This window comes from Corvus brachyrhynchos, unplaced genomic scaffold (assembly GCF_000691975.1).
Source record: "Corvus brachyrhynchos isolate BGI_N302 unplaced genomic scaffold, ASM69197v1 scaffold255, whole genome shotgun sequence".
NCBI lineage: Eukaryota > Metazoa > Chordata > Aves > Passeriformes > Corvidae > Corvus > Corvus brachyrhynchos.
Genome location: NW_008238358.1, coordinates 7,594,776 through 7,612,582, shown reverse-complemented (window position 1 = coordinate 7,612,582; position 17,807 = coordinate 7,594,776). Strand labels below are relative to the sequence as shown.

At 38.1% G+C, this 17,807-nt stretch overlaps 2 protein-coding genes across 6 annotated transcripts in view; one reads left to right on the top strand and one right to left on the bottom strand.

The window, feature by feature from the left end:
- Positions 1-1,722: 1,722 nt before the first annotated feature.
- Positions 1,723-9,337, top strand: DHRS9 (dehydrogenase/reductase 9). Its single transcript, XM_017735820.1, has 5 exons — positions 1,723-1,986; positions 4,684-5,014; positions 6,612-6,870; positions 8,086-8,249; positions 9,041-9,337. The coding sequence occupies exons 1-5, from the start codon at positions 1,972-1,974 to the stop codon at positions 9,286-9,288; spliced, it is 1,017 nt and encodes a 338-aa protein (XP_017591309.1). The 5' UTR covers positions 1,723-1,971; the 3' UTR covers positions 9,289-9,337.
- A 2,091-nt stretch (positions 9,338-11,428) lies between these two features.
- Positions 11,429-17,807, bottom strand: part of LRP2 (LDL receptor related protein 2) — a 118,998-nt gene continuing 112,619 nt past the window's right edge. For all 5 annotated transcript variants that reach the window (XM_017735815.1, XM_017735816.1, XM_017735817.1 and 2 more), the window contains 5 exons: positions 17,021-17,150; positions 14,921-15,040; positions 14,718-14,825; positions 13,395-13,466; positions 11,429-12,942 (listed from right to left, as the gene is read on the bottom strand). In XM_017735815.1, coding sequence (XP_017591304.1) covers positions 12,781-12,942; positions 13,395-13,466; positions 14,718-14,825; positions 14,921-15,040; positions 17,021-17,150 — 592 coding nt within the window. In that variant the 3' untranslated portion in view covers positions 11,429-12,780. The remainder of the gene's footprint in view (positions 12,943-13,394; positions 13,467-14,717; positions 14,826-14,920; positions 15,041-17,020; positions 17,151-17,807) is intronic.

Sequence of the window (17,807 nt, the reverse complement as noted above, 5' to 3'; positions counted from 1 at the left end):
GGAATAACTCTAGCTTCTTGCTTTTCCCTGGAGAATCAAATTTCCTTTCCCAATGTTATGGTTCAAGTGCGGCCATTTTTCCTTTCTAGGAGTCAAGGATTTCATTACAAAATATACTTAAGGGATCAATAGGAAATCAGACAGACCTGATCAAGGTCTGCTCTCTGCAAAGGAAAGCCTGTCTCACGCCAAGCTACCAGAAAACTATGTATAGAGCTCACATTTTGCTTATGTGATTTCTTTTCCAGTAAGCTCCCTCACTGTGTTCTGAGAGAGTTGGAGGATCCTCTGTGAAAGAGGGAACTTATTGGGAAAATTCCCCATTTAATGTTTTCTGAGATGCTAAGCAGGTTCTATTCAGCTTTCTGAAATTACTTTCTGCAGTTCAAAAGCAAGTTCAAAAGCAGTTTGCTGAGAAAAAAAAAAAAAAAACAATGGTAGAGAAGGAGAAACTTGTTTTATGTTTTCCTCTCCTACATTTGCATGGCAAAGGATTGCTACCCACAATAGCAGGACCCCTGACCTGACACTGATTGAGCAATGTTTCCCTGCAACAGGCTTTGCATGCTGGTGGAGTGCTGTTCTGTGGTCATTTCAACCACACTGTAGAGGCTATCATTAGAATTAGGCCAGGCAGGGCTACACAGGTGCTTCTGCCAGGCTTGTCCTGGAGCGGAAATCTTTGCCAGCCACCTGTTGAAACCCCATGTCTCCAGCAAGCTGCACGCACCTCCTGGCTGCCCCAAGAGTGCTGAAAGTACAGTAACAACCAATACTGCAGCTTGTGGCAACTCATGAGTGGCAAAAGAAGCAAAAATGCACAGGCCCAAGCCAAAGGGAGCAGGGAGAGAAACTGGTTGGGAAGAGCTGCCCACCATGCAGAGGATGAACTAACAACTCTACTGCTCTTGTCAGGGAGCAGCCAGACCAGGTGTCACCAGCCAGTCTGGGAAAGGCTGCCATTGCCATCATCCACTCAACTGTGTAGGCAAGATCATTTCCAGCTCCATCCTACCACTCTACTTGTTTTCCCCAGTTTTAATTTCCTACTCATTCAGTTTCATATCAATTTTAACAAAAAAGCTTATTCATTCATTTTGCTGTTGAGAACAGTCTTTGCCCAAGCCTCCTTGCTTACTGCAGCACCTGGCACTGCACAGCACTGTGAGTGAAGAGATATGAAGAATGGGGAAAAGAAATTCTGCTGCCATGTTTATGCAGTAGTACTCAAAGCTGGATCAGAAGTGTCCACCAGACTTTGGGCCAAAGACTGAGCAAACAAGCCACCCACCAATCATATGTTAGCATCTGTGCCCATTTAAACTGTAGAGATTCCATTTGTACGGTTTGTAGTATTTGAGCTTTTATTTGAGAAATGTTGAAATTGTTTTGTTCCTAGTATCAAAAAACTGCCCCTGGACTAGTTAAAATAACTTCATCCCTGAAAGTTTTCATACATGAAGAGGTATCTTAAAAGATTAAGTCACATCAACAATAACTCGCTCACATGCGAGAGAAAAGAGGGAGGTATGAAGCAAGCTCTATTAAATCAGCAGAAAGACTCCTGCTGGTTTCAAGACAAAGCACAGATCAGTAGATTACTTCTCCTTAATGAGTCCTGACAGCCCCCCAGGCTCTTTAAATCACTATATATAGCCAGCAATGCTTAAACAACATAGGTAGGCGAGGCAGGCATAGAGCATAGTCAGAAGATTAATACCAAGTACATTCCTAAAATAGACAGATCAGAGCACGAATCATTAGCAATAGCAGGGAGAGGGGCCCTGCTGATGTGCATCAATCAGGAAAGTACCATCAGACACAGAATTTACAAGATTTTTTTTTTTTAACCAAAATGTGAGTCTTGGTGCACAAGTTTATGAGCAAATTGGGCTGTTTCTATGTTCTGACACTGGAAACAACTGGTAAAGGCAACTCATGAGCACCTGAAGGTACAGACTGAGCTTACAGATGTCTCTCCAGAATGTGAGTAGAACTCGTATCTATTGTTATAGTGAGCAGTACCTATTATATGCATTTGCAGGATATCTAAGAGAGCTAAGCATTTGTTTTGTAGTGCACAGACAAGAGAACATGCAGTCCCTTCCCTTCTAGAGTAATTTTAACAATTGTTGCTTATCTTAGCACCTACAGGGTCTGAATAAAATGCTAACTCAGAAATGCTCTTCCCAACATGTAGAATCTTTCCTTACTTCAATTTTCAATTACTTGGTCAGTGACCTAAGATTTTAAAGGATTTTGTTTCCCTGGGGCTTTTACGATGCTGTAGTAAAAATATGAAGTGCAAGACATACAAAGAAGATACAATCATGCTGAAAATGTACTGCACCAGGCTACATTCATCTCTCTACAAAATGCTGTGTAGGAGAGTTTGGAGGGATGCTTCTTTTCAGATGACATATTAATAAAGATCTTAAGTTATCTGTTGACCACCAAACCAAATTATCACATTGATATATTTACACAGCATACAAAAAAGCATTCCTTTTCCATGAAACAAAAGTGCAAAGCTCTGCACATGCAGGAATAGCTAAGAGTGAGAGAGCTGATGTTCTGTGCCTGCCTATTTGTTCAATTAACTGAAAACTAGGGGGCTTGTAGCTATGGCAGGGTGACTTTGGAGAGATGTTGGATGATCTTTCAGTGCACTGCCTGATATATCTAAACCTTCCACTGAGTGCTACATGAGTGCTCATTCTGAAGAGCCAAAGTGCCTAAATTTCCCATTGGCAGTTCTTCCTCAGCATGCCTGGCAGGTCAATCTACCCATTGCAGAGCACTGACTTCTGGGGTTTTGCACTGCCTGCACAGTTGTGAGTGAAGGAATCCAAAGCACACACAGACCCCAGACTTCACCCCAGCCTGAAATTCTTTGGCATAAGCAAACTTGCTGTGGGAGTAAATCAGTAACATCCTCCTTCAATATGGGGTCTATGTGCTTCCTTTAGCGCAGAGAAGCAGAGGGATGCTATACTTTGCAGTCATCTAAGGATCCTAGAGGGCTATCAATGCAGTCATGCTGCTTTTCTCTAAAATCAGTTGCTTTTATAATGGCACTTGTCTAGGCATGAGAAGCCAAGCTCTATCACACGAGTTCTCAATTTGCCAGGCAAATATAAAAGTTTTGATGGAAAGTAGAATTTGCCTTAAGCTATTTACTGGCTACATTATTAATCCAAATTCAATATTTAGGAAGATATATCAATACTCTTGAAATATCATGCTGATATTTCCTCTGGAAACACACTGTTTGCCACTCCATGCAGCTATTTCAAAATCAATATGATCATTGAAGCTAGGTGGCTTTTTTTGGCTTTTGTAGAACTTCACAATTATCAAACGAGATATTTTGGATAACATTGTACATTCAGAGAATCAGGGATTTTCTTGAAAGAAAACTACCTGTGACTTTCTCTTGGTCCCGACCCCAGGCTCCTTCCAGCAGTAATGACATCATCTAGCAGAATACGTAGTGGCAGAAAGCTCCAGCAGGGCAAAACCTACTGTGATGTTCAGGTCACTGTGTTACCAGAGAAGGTGCACTAGTACATGGGAAGAATTAGGCAGTTAGGAATTACAGACTTAGTAACACTGGCCTGGGTCTGACAGGGAAAAGAAGAGCAGTGGAGGCTTCACAGACAGTGCTGCCCTCTCAGCTGTATCCCCTAGAGCCTTCTGTCTTACAGAACTTCTGTGCCAATTATTGCTACATAAACACAGTGGCTAATACTAACCAGAGCAATCCCAGGTGTTTTTCTTACAGAAGTCGGGTTGTAAAAACCAAAATACAAATAGAAAACTAGTAATCAATTATCAAGAATTTAGATGCAAGAACTGTATTCTACGTTTATCAAAACATCTTGTAATAAGCAAACAGTAGCCTCCCCAACAGAGTTAGGAAACCTTGAGTTTCCTCGGTGGTTTTTGGTTTTTTTAAATGTTTTTGAGGGCAACATCTCCATGCATTTCCACATTTCTTTATACAAACACACTTCCTATATAGTGTGTTCTGCTGTGCTGTGTTTTTCTGCTAAACAGGCAACAAGTAACAGAAGACTCAGGTACTGCCCCAAAGTCTACCTCGTCTAAGGGGCAGAGAGCAAATCACTCACTGTCACGCAACATGAGTGACGTAACAAATTAATCATCAGATCCACCGCTACAGCTTGCACTTCTCTGGGGTTGTTCTTGGGGTCACTCTGCTTCCATGTTAAAGATTAGAAAAGCAGCCTGGGTAGAATCATACAAGTGGTCAAAGAGAATCATCCTTTTTCCCAGGGGAATTTCTTTCTCCAGTATCAACACAAATAATGACCAACACCACAAAAAAGAACTTTCAGAACTGATGAGGTCATTCCTTTCAGTCTGAAATGTCCTTAAAGTTCAGGGCTGACTAGAAAGTTTGATCAGTAAAGCTTGAAAACAGTGACAATCTATTGAAAAGTAAGATAGGGAAGGTTTTGTCAAGGCACGTATTATTCATGGATCCCAATTGCATTGTGCCAAAGCTCCTATTCCTGCTCTCCCCTAACATACAGTGGTCTGGAAGGGCTGCAACCAGAAACAAAGCCCCTTACAGGAGTTGTGTCTCAGGAATTTGGAGGGTTGGCTGAGCACATTTGTTTCATTGCACTTCTACATCATTAACTTACTTGCTTGTAGCTCTCACTTTCAGACTTACTGCACATAGCAATTTTGGCTTCCATACTTCCTCTTATCATTTACTGGCTCATCAGAGACAGATACAGAGCAAGAAACCTGAATGGAAAGCATGTCTTCATAACAGGCTGTGACACTGGACTTGGAAACTCACTGGCTAAATGGCTTGACAAAAAGGGATTTTGTGTCATTGCTGCATGTACCACAGAAAAAGGAAGCCAACAGCTACAGTCCTGCTCTTCACTCTCACTGAAGACAGTGAATCTGAACTTAGCAGACTCCAACAGCATTGCCAGGGCTGTGGAGTTTGTGACTGAACAGACAGCTGGCAAGGGTAAGTGACAAGGCAGCTTCTCAGAAAGATGATTCAATTTAACCAAATTTGGTCTAGCTAAAAGTTCCATTGCCTCTCCACTTACTGCAGAGGCATTTTCAATGTTACTGATGAAACATTCACTCTTCAGTTCTGTCATTTCTCAGTTCAAAGATATTCTCTCCAGCAATGCTTTCCATTGCTTTCACCAACGGGTGAAAGGTGCCTAAAACTCCACTTGCTCACTCTGTTAAAAACCAGATCATTCCCAGGTGTTTTTTTTAAACTCTTTTTGGTGTAGTTGAAGAATGTCAGTGGAAGGAAGGTACTAACTGGTACCAGAAAATTCTCTTGACAAATTCAGCCCACTCAATTAAAAATAGTTAATTCAGGGCCTCTGCAGCCCTCCTCTAGTAAACAGAAGATTATATTTTTGTATGCCTGAGTAAGTCTGACATTTGCATTGTACACAACAATTGCACTGACTGTAACAGTTAAACACCTGCAATTTCAGCCAGTTTTCTTGGAGTTGTTGCATAGGTAGCTCTCACTACCCACTGTCATACCCCTCTGAGCACTCCTGTAAAAAAGAGGCTACCCTTGGATACCTATGAGACTTCAGTGATGGGTTTGGCAAAGGGTGCTAAAAAGATCTGCATGGTAAATGTATTTCAACTGTGGCAATACACGTGTATCAGCACTGATAGCTCAGACTAAAGGCTACCAAAGGGCACCACAGCACTGTAACTACCAGTTGTAAAACACAGTTATACCAAATATCCAACAGGCTTATTAATTAATTCAGTACCTAAAACAGTAAAACATGTATCTTCTACCAGTAGGACTTTCTCCTCAAAGCTTGTAAAAGCCTTTGGCCTCATCATGAGTATTCCAGATCATTCTTCCAGACCATCATGAGTATTCCAGACCAATGCAGAGATTGAGAGCAAGTTTAAAAAAATTATTATGACTTACCTCCTCCAGCAGGCTCTTGCTCCCAGCTTGTAGAAGGCCACACATTCTCAGCCAGGATAACCACTAGTAATGCTTTCACCTCAGTGTGTGAGACTCTTTATGGAGGCTGAGTGCTGGACTTTCAGCCTCTCCCCTCAGGCACAGGCTGTCCTCAGCAAACTGTTGGAAACGTCACTATTTATCTAAAGTTCCTCAAGTAAATTATAAAGGTAGTAAAGTGGTATTATCAATACACAGGACTAGGCTAGTATCTTTAGAAGCATTGACTAATGCCACACATTTGGTTTAGACCTTTAGACCCAAAACCAGAAAAATCAGTCTCTCCGCTTCTATGCAGACTATCTGATTTTCACGAGAATACAAGTGCATATTAGGAGCCTACATACTTGAGCAGATCTGAATAATAAAGCCCAGCATGGTGGCCCACATCTCCAAACAAAATAGTTTTCCATTAATACTTTACCCATGCTCTTCAGCAAATTATACCAGGTGTACAATGTAGATCATCCAAACAAATACCAGATAACTGTATTCATCTCCTTGAAGTTTTTGCAGACTGTGTCCTTGGTTCCCAATGCACACATGATACTCCAGGATAAGATATTGCCATATACTGAAATAAATGGTTTTGCAATCCTCCTAGGGCTTTTTGGCTTGGTGAGCAATGCTGAAGGAACAGCAGCTGTAGGACCCACCGATTGGCTGAGGATTGAAGACTTCCATTCAGTCCTGGATGTCAGCCTGCTGGGATTGATTGAAATCACACTCAAGCTTCTGCCACTTCTGAAAAAAGCTGAGGGAAGAGTCATCAATCTAATTAATGCCAAAGGCCTCATGGCTTTTGTAGGGGGTGGCTACAGTCTGTCCAAATGGGGCATGGAAGCTTTTTCTGACACCTTACGGTGAGTAGCCAGAAATACATGCATGAATCCAAGAACAGATTCCAGACGTGCTGAGAAAGGGTGACTGTATGTTTGCCCATCTTGATTCCTCTCTGGAAATCTTGCCTAAAGGGGAAAAGGAAAATAAGAGGACTGGTCACTTTTTTAGGATTTCAGTCTCCAGTACTATGGACAGACCCAGCAAGGACCTGCACTTTGAAAATTTTCATATCCTAGACAAGTTGTTAGTGTGCAGATTTCAGGCATGTGAATAAACTGCATACATGAAAGCAAATCAACAATATAGCCTGGCCAGACATCCAGTTTCTTGGGCAAGTTGTACTTGCCTGAATATTTTGCTCTAATTCTCCACAACAATCTGAGCTGGGTAATTCCAGACAGCAACCACATTACCAGAGGTACTTGTAACTTCAGAAAATAAAGCTGAGCACCCTTTGCTGAAACCAGTTGTACTGTACTGCTTCTAGAAAGCTAAGGCCCAGCCCAGTGAGTCAAGTCTTCACAAGTCAGAATGGCTAGGAAAGCTGGTTTTAAACAGTTATGAGTACTTATTTAAAGAAAGCCTATACCCCAAAGAAATAGAAATTAATGGCTAACGTACATGTGGTCCATTCCTTTGCACACTGTAGAACATACCTGCCTGAGTCTCTTGAGCTGTCCAGCAAAACAAAGATGCCATTTTTACCCCAAAGGAGTTGTACTCAACTCGAAAGTACATAGAGTACATACACCAAGAAGAAACACACTAACCTTTACTGCATTAACATTTAATCATTTAACCATAGGATAAAGAAAAAAGTTCTAATCCAAATGAAATTTTTTTTCACTTTTACTTTTTCTCAGACACTTTAATGATCTGCTCTTGTTGTGAACTAAAATGATGCAACAGTATATGAAATAGTCAGAAGTTTTATTATGATAATGCATGACTAAGATGCACCTGGCTGTTGCATCCTTTTCATGAGTCCAACATAAACCACACAGAGAGCTGTGAATCTACTTGACACTGCTTTTTTTTCCTCAGTTGTCTGCTCTGCTTTTACACTACACATACACTGCTATGAAGCTAATTTGAACATCTCAAAATAATTCTGATATATGAATATAAGAATCTAAGTCTCAAATATTTGTGTGACAGATTTTCAACTTACTTATGATTCATAGTTATGCCATTACTGGATGGTCAAGGAGATTATTGGGTTTTTTGTCTTCTAGGATAGAGATGCAGCATTTTGGAGTGAAAGTAAGCACTGTTGAGCATGGTTTCTTTAAGGCAGAAGTAGTTAATTCAGATATCATTGAGAAATACGTCTTCAAACTTTGGAACAGACTGACTCCTGAGATCAGGGACTCCTATGGAGAAAAATACTTAGTTGAATGTAAGTAGAAAATGACTGTATGAAAGCTCATGGGGGATATTATCAGCATATATAAATACTTGAATTGAGGCTGTAAAGACAACAGAGCCCAGCTGGTTTTAGCGTTGTCCAGGGATAGGATTCAAGGATTTCAGTGTGAGGGTGAGTGAGGACTGGCACAGGTTGCCCAGGGTGGTTGTGGAATCCCCATCTTTGGGGATATTCAAAAGCCACATGTCCTGGGCAACCTGGTCTAGGTGACCCAGCTTAAGTAGCGGGACTTGGTGCCAGAGGTCCCTTTCAACCTCAACCTATCTGTGATTCTGTGAACATTTACTGGACATCATTAATGCTCATTAAGGACCCATCACTGACTGTTCTTAACTACGTGTCTGTTAGATGATGCCTGAGCTATTAGTTCACACATGAGATTGGTGAGATATGAGGTCATGCTACCTTTCTTAGCCCCTCAATACTTAGAGGTACAATACCCAGTGGGAATGAGCTGCTATGACCATATGCTACATTTATGGCTTAGTGATATCTGAAAAGTTAGTGCAGTATGACACAACCTATACTGTACAGAATATCTGGCTCACAACATGGGCCGGGGAGGTTTTTGCTTATTGGGCTTGTATTCTGGGTGTGTTGCAGTCTTTATGGTCTCTGCTTTGCTGTAGCTATACTGCTCTCAGCATTTGAGACAGTAGTTTAAAGCAAGCCTGAAGCTGCAGCCAAACCTTTGGATATAAAGAACACTCTCACAGAGATGTTGCATATAAATGCTTTCAGGTTTATTTTTTTGTTTACAGATATAAAAGCCCAAAGATCATCAGTGGAAAGACTGCGTGACTATGATATTTCTAATGTCATAAAATGTATGGAACATGCCCTGATAGCAAAGTACCCCAGGACACGATACAGAGCTGGATGGGATGCAAAGTTCTTCTGGCTGTTTCTCTCCTATGCCCCAAGCTGTTTGTCTGACATGCTATTGCATATTACATTTCCAGTTCCAGCAGACAGCAGATCAGCTCATGGAGTTCTAATTAATGTCTAGTATTGAAACAGTATCAGCTCTGCTGAAATAAATATTTATCCTATCAAAACTAGATGTCCTCTTCTTTACCAGTTACTAAACTGTTTAAATTCTTTTCAGAAGACACCTTCTCCATCCCTCACCCCACCGTACCTGAAATTCTGAGTTCGCAGGTAGGCTTGTAAATCCAGCATGTTTTTGAAGGCTGCTGCTCAGAAATGATACCTCTATAGGATCTGTATTCATAAAATATTCAGCTAAAAAGCTAGTTAATACTATTCACACAAGACATGAATTCAAATAATAAAAGTCCAACTATTGCAGCATATTCCAGAAATTACAATCATAGTATCTGACCACCTGATTATTCAACTCAGCAGAAAAAAAAAAACACAAGCAATTTTACAGATATGCAATTCTAGGGAAAATCAAAACTCCACTGTACTATGCAAACAGAGTATTGAAATGCACATTTTAACTTTCTTTCTAATATTAGTATAGTTTATGGGGAAAATACTAAAACCAATATGCATTTACATTTCTTTCATCCTCAGTGTGTTTTGCAAGTTAAAAGGATTATTATTTCACTTATCAGATGGAGTAGGTCATTAGTGTATGCTATAGTAAATTCTTCCAGTTGTACAGAGTGTGTTCAGAATGGTAAAACATTACTTGAGGTTACTGTGCCTCTTGTACACTATTTCTATCTCTTAGGCTGTTGGCGAGAGGCTCACAAACTGGTGTTCCGAGAGATATTAAAATTGAAGGGGTAAAGGTTTTATTTGCTAAAGTACTATGCTGGTGATTAATCATTAATGTTCAATTCAATTAAGCTTAAAAAGATACCATGTGCAGGTCAGAACTCCAAACGTAAGAAGTTTCACCACTGTATGTGAGAGGGCGTGTGCGTGTTTGTAATGTGCGAAAAAAGGACAGAATGTAAACAGCATTAGTAACCTTTAAGTATTTAGTTGAAGTTCTATTCTCTAGTAAATGGCTTCAAGAATAAATTTATTTTACTACATTTCACAGCAAATACCTGCAGAGAGAGAAATCTTTCTATCTGGCCTGACAGCTCTAAAGAGAACGTACATGAAAAACTTAATGGTATAATTTCTCAGCCCTATAGTTGCAGATTACAGACAGTTGCTAAGATCTCTAAAAATCAGCTTTCTTTGAAATAGAATGAGTCCAAAATTTAAGAAACCAAGCAGGGACTGTCCTGATAAGGAAAAAAGAATACAAGTGAAAAATGAAGTTAGGAGTATAATCTAAAACCTATGTTGTATAAAGTACCAAAACCTAAATTTTACATACTCAGAAGGGTACACTGTGCTACTGAGAGGAGAAGTCCCAGTTGAAGCTTAGGAATCCTTCACCATCAGATACGCTAAGCAACCAAAGCTACATACTACCTATCTACAGCGTAACCCAGGGACTTTTTTCTTCCATATCTTAAAAGTTAAAATTATTACAGGGGGAAAAATATGCATTTCTGATACATGGCTGACATATTAGCAGTTTCTTCCAACACTGGTTCCAAATCTTTTAGTTGACAAAGACTATTCCCAAAACTGATGCTACTTTTTCTCGTGGTATGCAACTGCAGGCAAGTCTTTTGGAAGTGTCAGATCTGCCTTCTCCCTTTAAAAAACCTTGGAAACCCTTCCTTAAGAACAGCGCCCTGTATCTCAAAGAAATCCTTACAGATGTGTCTGCTGTGTTGCAGACTCTAAGGAATTTTCTGCACTCAGAGAAAATGCTTTTAAATTAATGCACTCAGAAAAAAATGCTTTTAAAAAAACACAATATGAGCTTAAATTAAAAAAAATAAAAGCATCAAATTCTGATATCAGATATGAAAGTTAATTGAAATAATGTTTTAATCACTTATGTCCATACTACCTTGATTATCAGTCTCTCAATAGTAAGAATTTCCTGATCCAAGGGCCAGTTTATTGAATGTGTATAGTGGGGCAATTTTCACACTTACAGAGATACATCATCAGTATCAAGACAACATCTTACATGAAGAACTTTAGACAGTTGTGTGAAGCAGTAAGCACTATTATTTGACTTTATCTAAAGCACTGCTGTTTTCATCTCAGAGTGCACTGAAATCTCCACAACTGAAAAAAGTACATAGAGTCTTGACACAAAATATGGAATAGGAATGTGATAAAATAATATGTTTATTAGACTTATTCAGCAGCATCATTTTCCAGTAGTCTTTTCTAATCAGTCTGTTACAAAGTAATTACAAGCATTCTAATTAGAAATAGTATATATTTTGAGAATTTAGATATAAAACAATCAAATAGCAAAAGTCTCAATGATTATAACTTCAGGAATCTTTTATATGAGTAGCTAAGCCAGGAATGCTGAAGAACATGTTCCTGTAATCAAAGTTTTCTCAAACAGTTCATGTTGTGGAAACTATCTTGGCTAGTTAATAGAGGAGCTAAAAAGATCAACAGTACATTCTGATGGAAGGTTATAGGAACAACCAGATAACTACAAAGACTTCGTTAGTAGAAATTGTTTCCCTTTCTATTAATATCCACCTCAGGAAATAAATAGTAAATAAAATTAAATTTTCACATTAAAAAAAACCTGAAGAATTTCTGAAATGAACCAATATCTTTCATATTTTGCTGTTTGAAAATAAGCTCTTATAGAAACATAGCTACTTCATAGTACAAATTACTTCCAGAGACTCTAGCCAAGAAGAGAGGTATTCTATTGATGAGCAAGAGAAAAGCTCATTAAGTAGCTGTGGCACTAAAATCTAAATATATCCAGTCTTTATAGAAACACTATTAATGGAATTGTGTAAATTGGAACCTAGAGGAAAAGTATGTATCTTATAGATTGAGAGGAAATTGTCTCAGGCAGTTAAAATATTGTAAGAACAGCATTTTGTACAGGTAACTATTCAGCATAATAACCCTGCACTGACTCTTTCACGTTTTGTTTAACACAAGATAAAGAGGCACCCATTTTTATATACAGTAGTATATAAAATAGGTGGCAAATATGCCCAGAGCACCAGTAGAAGTTTTAAAAGGTGCTGTTATAAAAGAGATACTCTAAAGACCCTGTAAATCAGTAAAGTTCCTATATTTGCCTTGTTTGGTTCTTTTTTTTAGTTTTAGGCATTTATAGAATTAACTTAGCCCTAAATATATGGCAAATTCCATACAATTTTCTACTAGCAACATCACTGAACAAGATAATCTTAGAAAAATTTACAAATGTACAATATATTTATAACATTACTTTCAGACAGCTTCAGTGCAAAGATATACATATAGTACATCACAATATTTGTTCATAAAAATAGAAATTGGCATTTGTCAAAAAACAAGGCATAGTTTCAATGTACATCTCCAGCCACTGGCTTAGAAATGTATATATTTTTATAAAGCATTTGAATGTGAACCTTACTCTTCTGTTTATAAAAAATATATGTGCAAATGGATGTGTCTAATTTTCCCTAAATGAGTTACCTAGTTATACCACAGAGTCCTCTTTAACAAGATTGGCAGTGTCTTTAAATGTATCCTCTGTTGCCGTGTAAGCTAGTGGTTGGTCTCTCTTCAGAATAATCTTGGGAGGCAGTGAAGGAGAACGGGTAGGGACATTTTCTGCGTCCTGTTGCTGTTCCTTTTCCATCTGAAACAATAGTCATAAAATCAAACCTTACATTCTAACGCGCCATACATCCAACATTAACTTTCAGAAACATCGAATAAATATTCCTAAAGTGAAATGTCATGGTGTAAATTATTTCTGCAAATCACCACCTGTAACAACATGAAACACCTAATTTCACTTCAGATTGTACAGCTGAGTAAAAACAATACTAGAAACTTACTCCATATACTGGAACTTCTACTTTAATACTTAATGTCAGGAGGAGCTGTGCCGCCTGAGCTGAGTCTGCTCAACACCTCAGTGTGCATGACTTTTGGTAACCTCTCACAACCACTTCCTAACCTGGACTGGAATTTCTGTGCTGTTTCACATAGCAGCATAATCTACTAATAATCTTTATCCTATGAAAGCAAGAACAAAGTCCAGTAGTACATTAGCTAAAAAATAGAATTATATAATATAAACAATACCTCGGCATATATTGGGTTTTCAAAATTAGTGTTTTGTTTCTTTTTTCTCTTGAAGAAACTCCACTTTGATTCCTGAAACATAAAAATTATTAGAACTCTATACATTTTTCTCAAAACTTCTCTGGAAACGGCCATTACAATGTCTTGCATTGACTGCTACTGCAGTGATTTTAGATGGGTGTTCTTAGATCACTATGTTGTAATTCTAAGCATGGAACCCAAATTTCTTTTTTGCTAGATAACCAAGTTATTTCACCTAAAGAAGTACTCATACAAGGCTAGGCAATCAAAATTACTAAATTACTTCATGGAAGCCTGTCATTCCAGACAAGTACATCAAAGAGTAAAAAACTGTCTCGAAAACAACACAAGAGAAATTATTGAGGGACATGAAACTACAATAGGTTGACAGAGCTGTCATTTCAAAGCCCATCAGAGGCACTTTTAGTGAAAAATGTATGAAAACAGTCCTGTACATAAGCCACCATCAGCTCATTCAGATGGATTTTAAGATATAAAAATGTGTCTTCCATGAATCATTAGTAATCTAGATGAGGCAATATTTTGATCTTGATTGTTAAAATGTTCTGCAAGAACATAGAGAACAATGTCTTAAAGGTCTTAAATGTCTTAAAGATCTTTGCTAGTTCTTTTAAATATGGATAAAATTACAAATAAATGAGGAAAAAGTCAGGACAGTACACTGACTAAAGGTCTTATTTCAATCTTTCATATCACAACCCCCTGGGCTTTCACTGTTTTAAACAAAACTTCTTGTGTTTCTTGTGTTTTCTTCTCCTATTTCATAGGGGGGAAAGCAAACTAAAAAAGCCCCCACACTCTGCTGCTTCTATCAAGGTATAATTCATTAAGGGTTTACAAATAATTGTTAAAAGTCTGAAGCAAAGCCTTAGTTATAATAATTTCTGCTGGGGAGCAGTGATAATTTACAGCAGTTACATGACAATTTTCAGATTAGTACCTGCCCTCAAAATGAAGTACAACAACCAGTGAAAAGAAACTCTGTTCACTTCAAAATAACTAGGTGGGCCAGGAAGAAGAGGGGGTTTAATCCAAATAGATCCTTATTGTGTGCCTTAAGTAACTCCGTGCTTGTGCTGCTTTTCTCTTATCAAACTGTTGCTGACTGGCTACAGTAAATCTTGTAAATATGGTCCAGTTAGCGGGACTTGATGCAGGTGATGTGCCAAGTCCATGGCATTATTTAAAGAGAATTGAAACTGTACTGCAGCTTCCCTAACAATTCCATTTTTCTGATCTGGAGCAGAAAACAAGCAGCCTTAGAGCATTTCTGTTTCCTACCTGAGGTACATCTGTACTCTGAGGGGTTTCCTTTGGGCTAGTAGATATGCCAGAGGAATACACAGGATTTTCAAAATTTTCATTTTCCTCACTGCCAGCTGCTGCTACCTGTAGGAGAAGAAAGAAAATCAACATTCTTCAAACAAGAAAAGGTGGTCAAAAGGGAAAACGAAAGGTGAAAGTCAAGCTTAAATTTATCTTACAAGTGTTGGCCGAACGACTGTAACTGCACCAGCTGTGCTGGTTCCACCATCTCTGGTTGTATACATTGGGTTTTCAAATGTGATTGGCTGTTTCCCTGACTCCACTGCAAAGTTTTCATTCTATGGGGGAAAAAAAAAACAACAATAATTGTAGTGCAATAAACACCTCCATACTCCTAGGAATTACATGTAGTCAAACTCTTCATCTTGGGGAACAACACGTTTACTTTCACACAGGCTTAGACAAAACCTAGTGTATGTTAAAATTTTAACATCAGTTTACTTTTACTCCCTGACTTAGCAGCCTGGACTACTGATTGTTCCAATATTACCCCATTTCCTAGCAGGACAAAAACCCTCACACACATTTCAATACTTGATCCAAAGTATTTTATGATGAGGAAAGACAACTTTCACAAATCATATCTTCAACAGGCAAGAGATATCAAAGGAAGAATAATCTCCAAATAAATATTTTAATTTAGAGACCTCAAAATGACATACAACTTAATAAGCAGTAGCTGATACATAAAAGAATGGGATTCACTCATTTTGTCCCAGCAAGGAGATTGCTATGTTTTTTGAGACAAAGTAGGAAGTGCAGTATGTCCCCTTACTTATGTGAGATGAGTTACATCAGGTAGAAGGATAATGAAAACAAAACCCCACCCAGACTCACTTGTCCTTCTCTTTGACACAGCCTCATCACAGAACTAGCAGGGAATAGCACAGGAATAGTACAGCAGCTAGTTCCTTAAACCTGCCTCATTTTCACAAACCACTCCATACCACATGGATTCATGCTTTGTGCTACCAGAACACAGCTTTTTATAACACAGGAAACTCTTGTCAGCTCCCTCAAACTAGCTTGGCTAAGAATAGCCCCATTGAAAAATATCCCTCTAACATCTACTCATGCATATATGATGTTAAAATTTTAGGAGGCACATCCCACAGTTCTTCACTGCTGTACTCCAAACCCTTTGAATTCTTTCCAAGTGAATATAACTATTTTTTGTTTATACTCTGAAAACATAGGGAAAACTAACACCACATAAGTAAAAATAGCCTGGATCCAGGTCTGCTATTCGCAATGTATAAACTGCATTGCTTGAACCTCAGCATGTCAGTGTTAGGCCAGAAAATGCCAAGTACAGTCAAGTTCTTTGTGCATGAAAAAGATTTGGGGTAATATACAAGCCTAAAGCTATTTTCCCAGTATTTACCGAAATGTTCATATGGGTGTTTTGTTACACAAGCTGCCTAGTTTTAACAAAGACTGTGTTTCTTCATCTAGGCAAAGGCCATTTATTTATATTAGGAGCTTATCTTCTCTAGCTATTTCATTTCATATCCATTCACCATCAGTTTAGGGAGTTTCCACTTTATACTGGGCAGCAAGTGCTTACTATTCAAACGTACCCATGATCTGCTTCCTACAAGTAAAAATAATTTGTACATTGTACTTCTTGGGGTAAACGGGAATATATTTCCCATGGAACATCTATATAGTATAGAAAACACAGGGATCTGCTATTTCTCAGATGTGCATAACAAAACATGGATGAAGTAGAGTTAGCTTTATGATGTCCCCATAACTATTAAAACATGACTTTTTAAGATAAATTAAGAAATTGTCAAATCTATACTGTGTTGCGCAAAATAGTGAATCCTGTGGTTAGGCTTGAGTTTTACCTCTGAATTCTCTAACATACCATCTGGTTTTGAAAACCACACATTTTAAATTGTTCTATGGAACACAAAGGTCCTAAAAAAATTCCCTGTTACAATGCTGTTATTTGTCAACTCATTCCCTTTATATTTCATGAATATGCTGAAAGAGGAAAGGGGGTAATTGACTTAATTTCTACTATATAAATCTTGTAAAAAGTCACATTATTTTAAAGAACATCCCATATTTGTCCTTACCTTCAAATTACAAAAAGCTATTTCAGGAAACTATCAATCATTGTTCACTTCTTTTTCTAGAACACATTTATCATCTCACTATAATTTTGTAGATAAAAGGCTCCCTTCTATCAGCTAACAATTACATTAAAAGAACACAATTTTAAAAATTGTTTGAGAACCATGTCTTACCATTTGCATTGCTCTGTCTATAGCAGAATCTCCTCCAAAGCCGGAGACTCCTATGTCCATAGTCACATCTGCTCCAGATCGGAAAGTTACTCCATTGCCATTTTCACTAGATTTTACAAGACTGCTTAAACTACAAAAAACCCCAAACAAACAAACAAACAAACAGAAAAATAAAGTAGAAGAGATTATACAGAGAGTTTATAATACAGGTTTTTTCACTTGTTCTTCTAAGCATAATTATCACTTTGAATTTTTGCAAGCTAGTGAGGGCACCAGAAGTTGTATTTCTTTATTAGTTCAGCAAGTTTTTTAACCTAAGTTAGCCCATTCAGAATCATCTCAACTACCTTTGTGTGCTCATGATGATGTCAAATTATTTCAGTGAATTACAATTCCCCAAAATTTATCTGCATTTTGACCACTCTTCAGTGTTGATTTAAAGACAAATGCATGAATCCACTCATTTTTTCAAATTCATTGAAACTGATTTTTAAAACACGCATCTGAAATTGACAATATAATTCCACCAACACCTATACTGAAGATTTATGCATGCAAATCAGAAGATACCTACAAGACACTGTTTTCATACAAGCAAATGTTCAATCTGTGTATAGATTTATGACAACCACAAGTGCACACTAGATATTCATGAAAAATATTGGAAATGGTCTGAAAGCACACTGTTGGGCTCAAAATAATAAGAGGAGTGAAAGATAGAAATCAGTAACCAAATACAGGACATTCCCACACAGAAATCTGAGCATGTAACTCCTCCCTCCCCCCG

What these genes read in the sequence shown, in the direction of transcription:
- DHRS9 (XM_017735820.1), top strand. An exon ending in TGAACAGACAGCTGGCAAGG is followed by an intron (nt 5,015 to 6,611) that starts GTAAGTGACAAG and finishes CAATCCTCCTAG; the next exon opens with GGCTTTTTGGCTTGGTGAGC. An exon ending in AGAAAAATACTTAGTTGAAT is followed by an intron (nt 8,250 to 9,040) that starts GTAAGTAGAAAA and finishes TTTTGTTTACAG; the next exon opens with ATATAAAAGCCCAAAGATCA.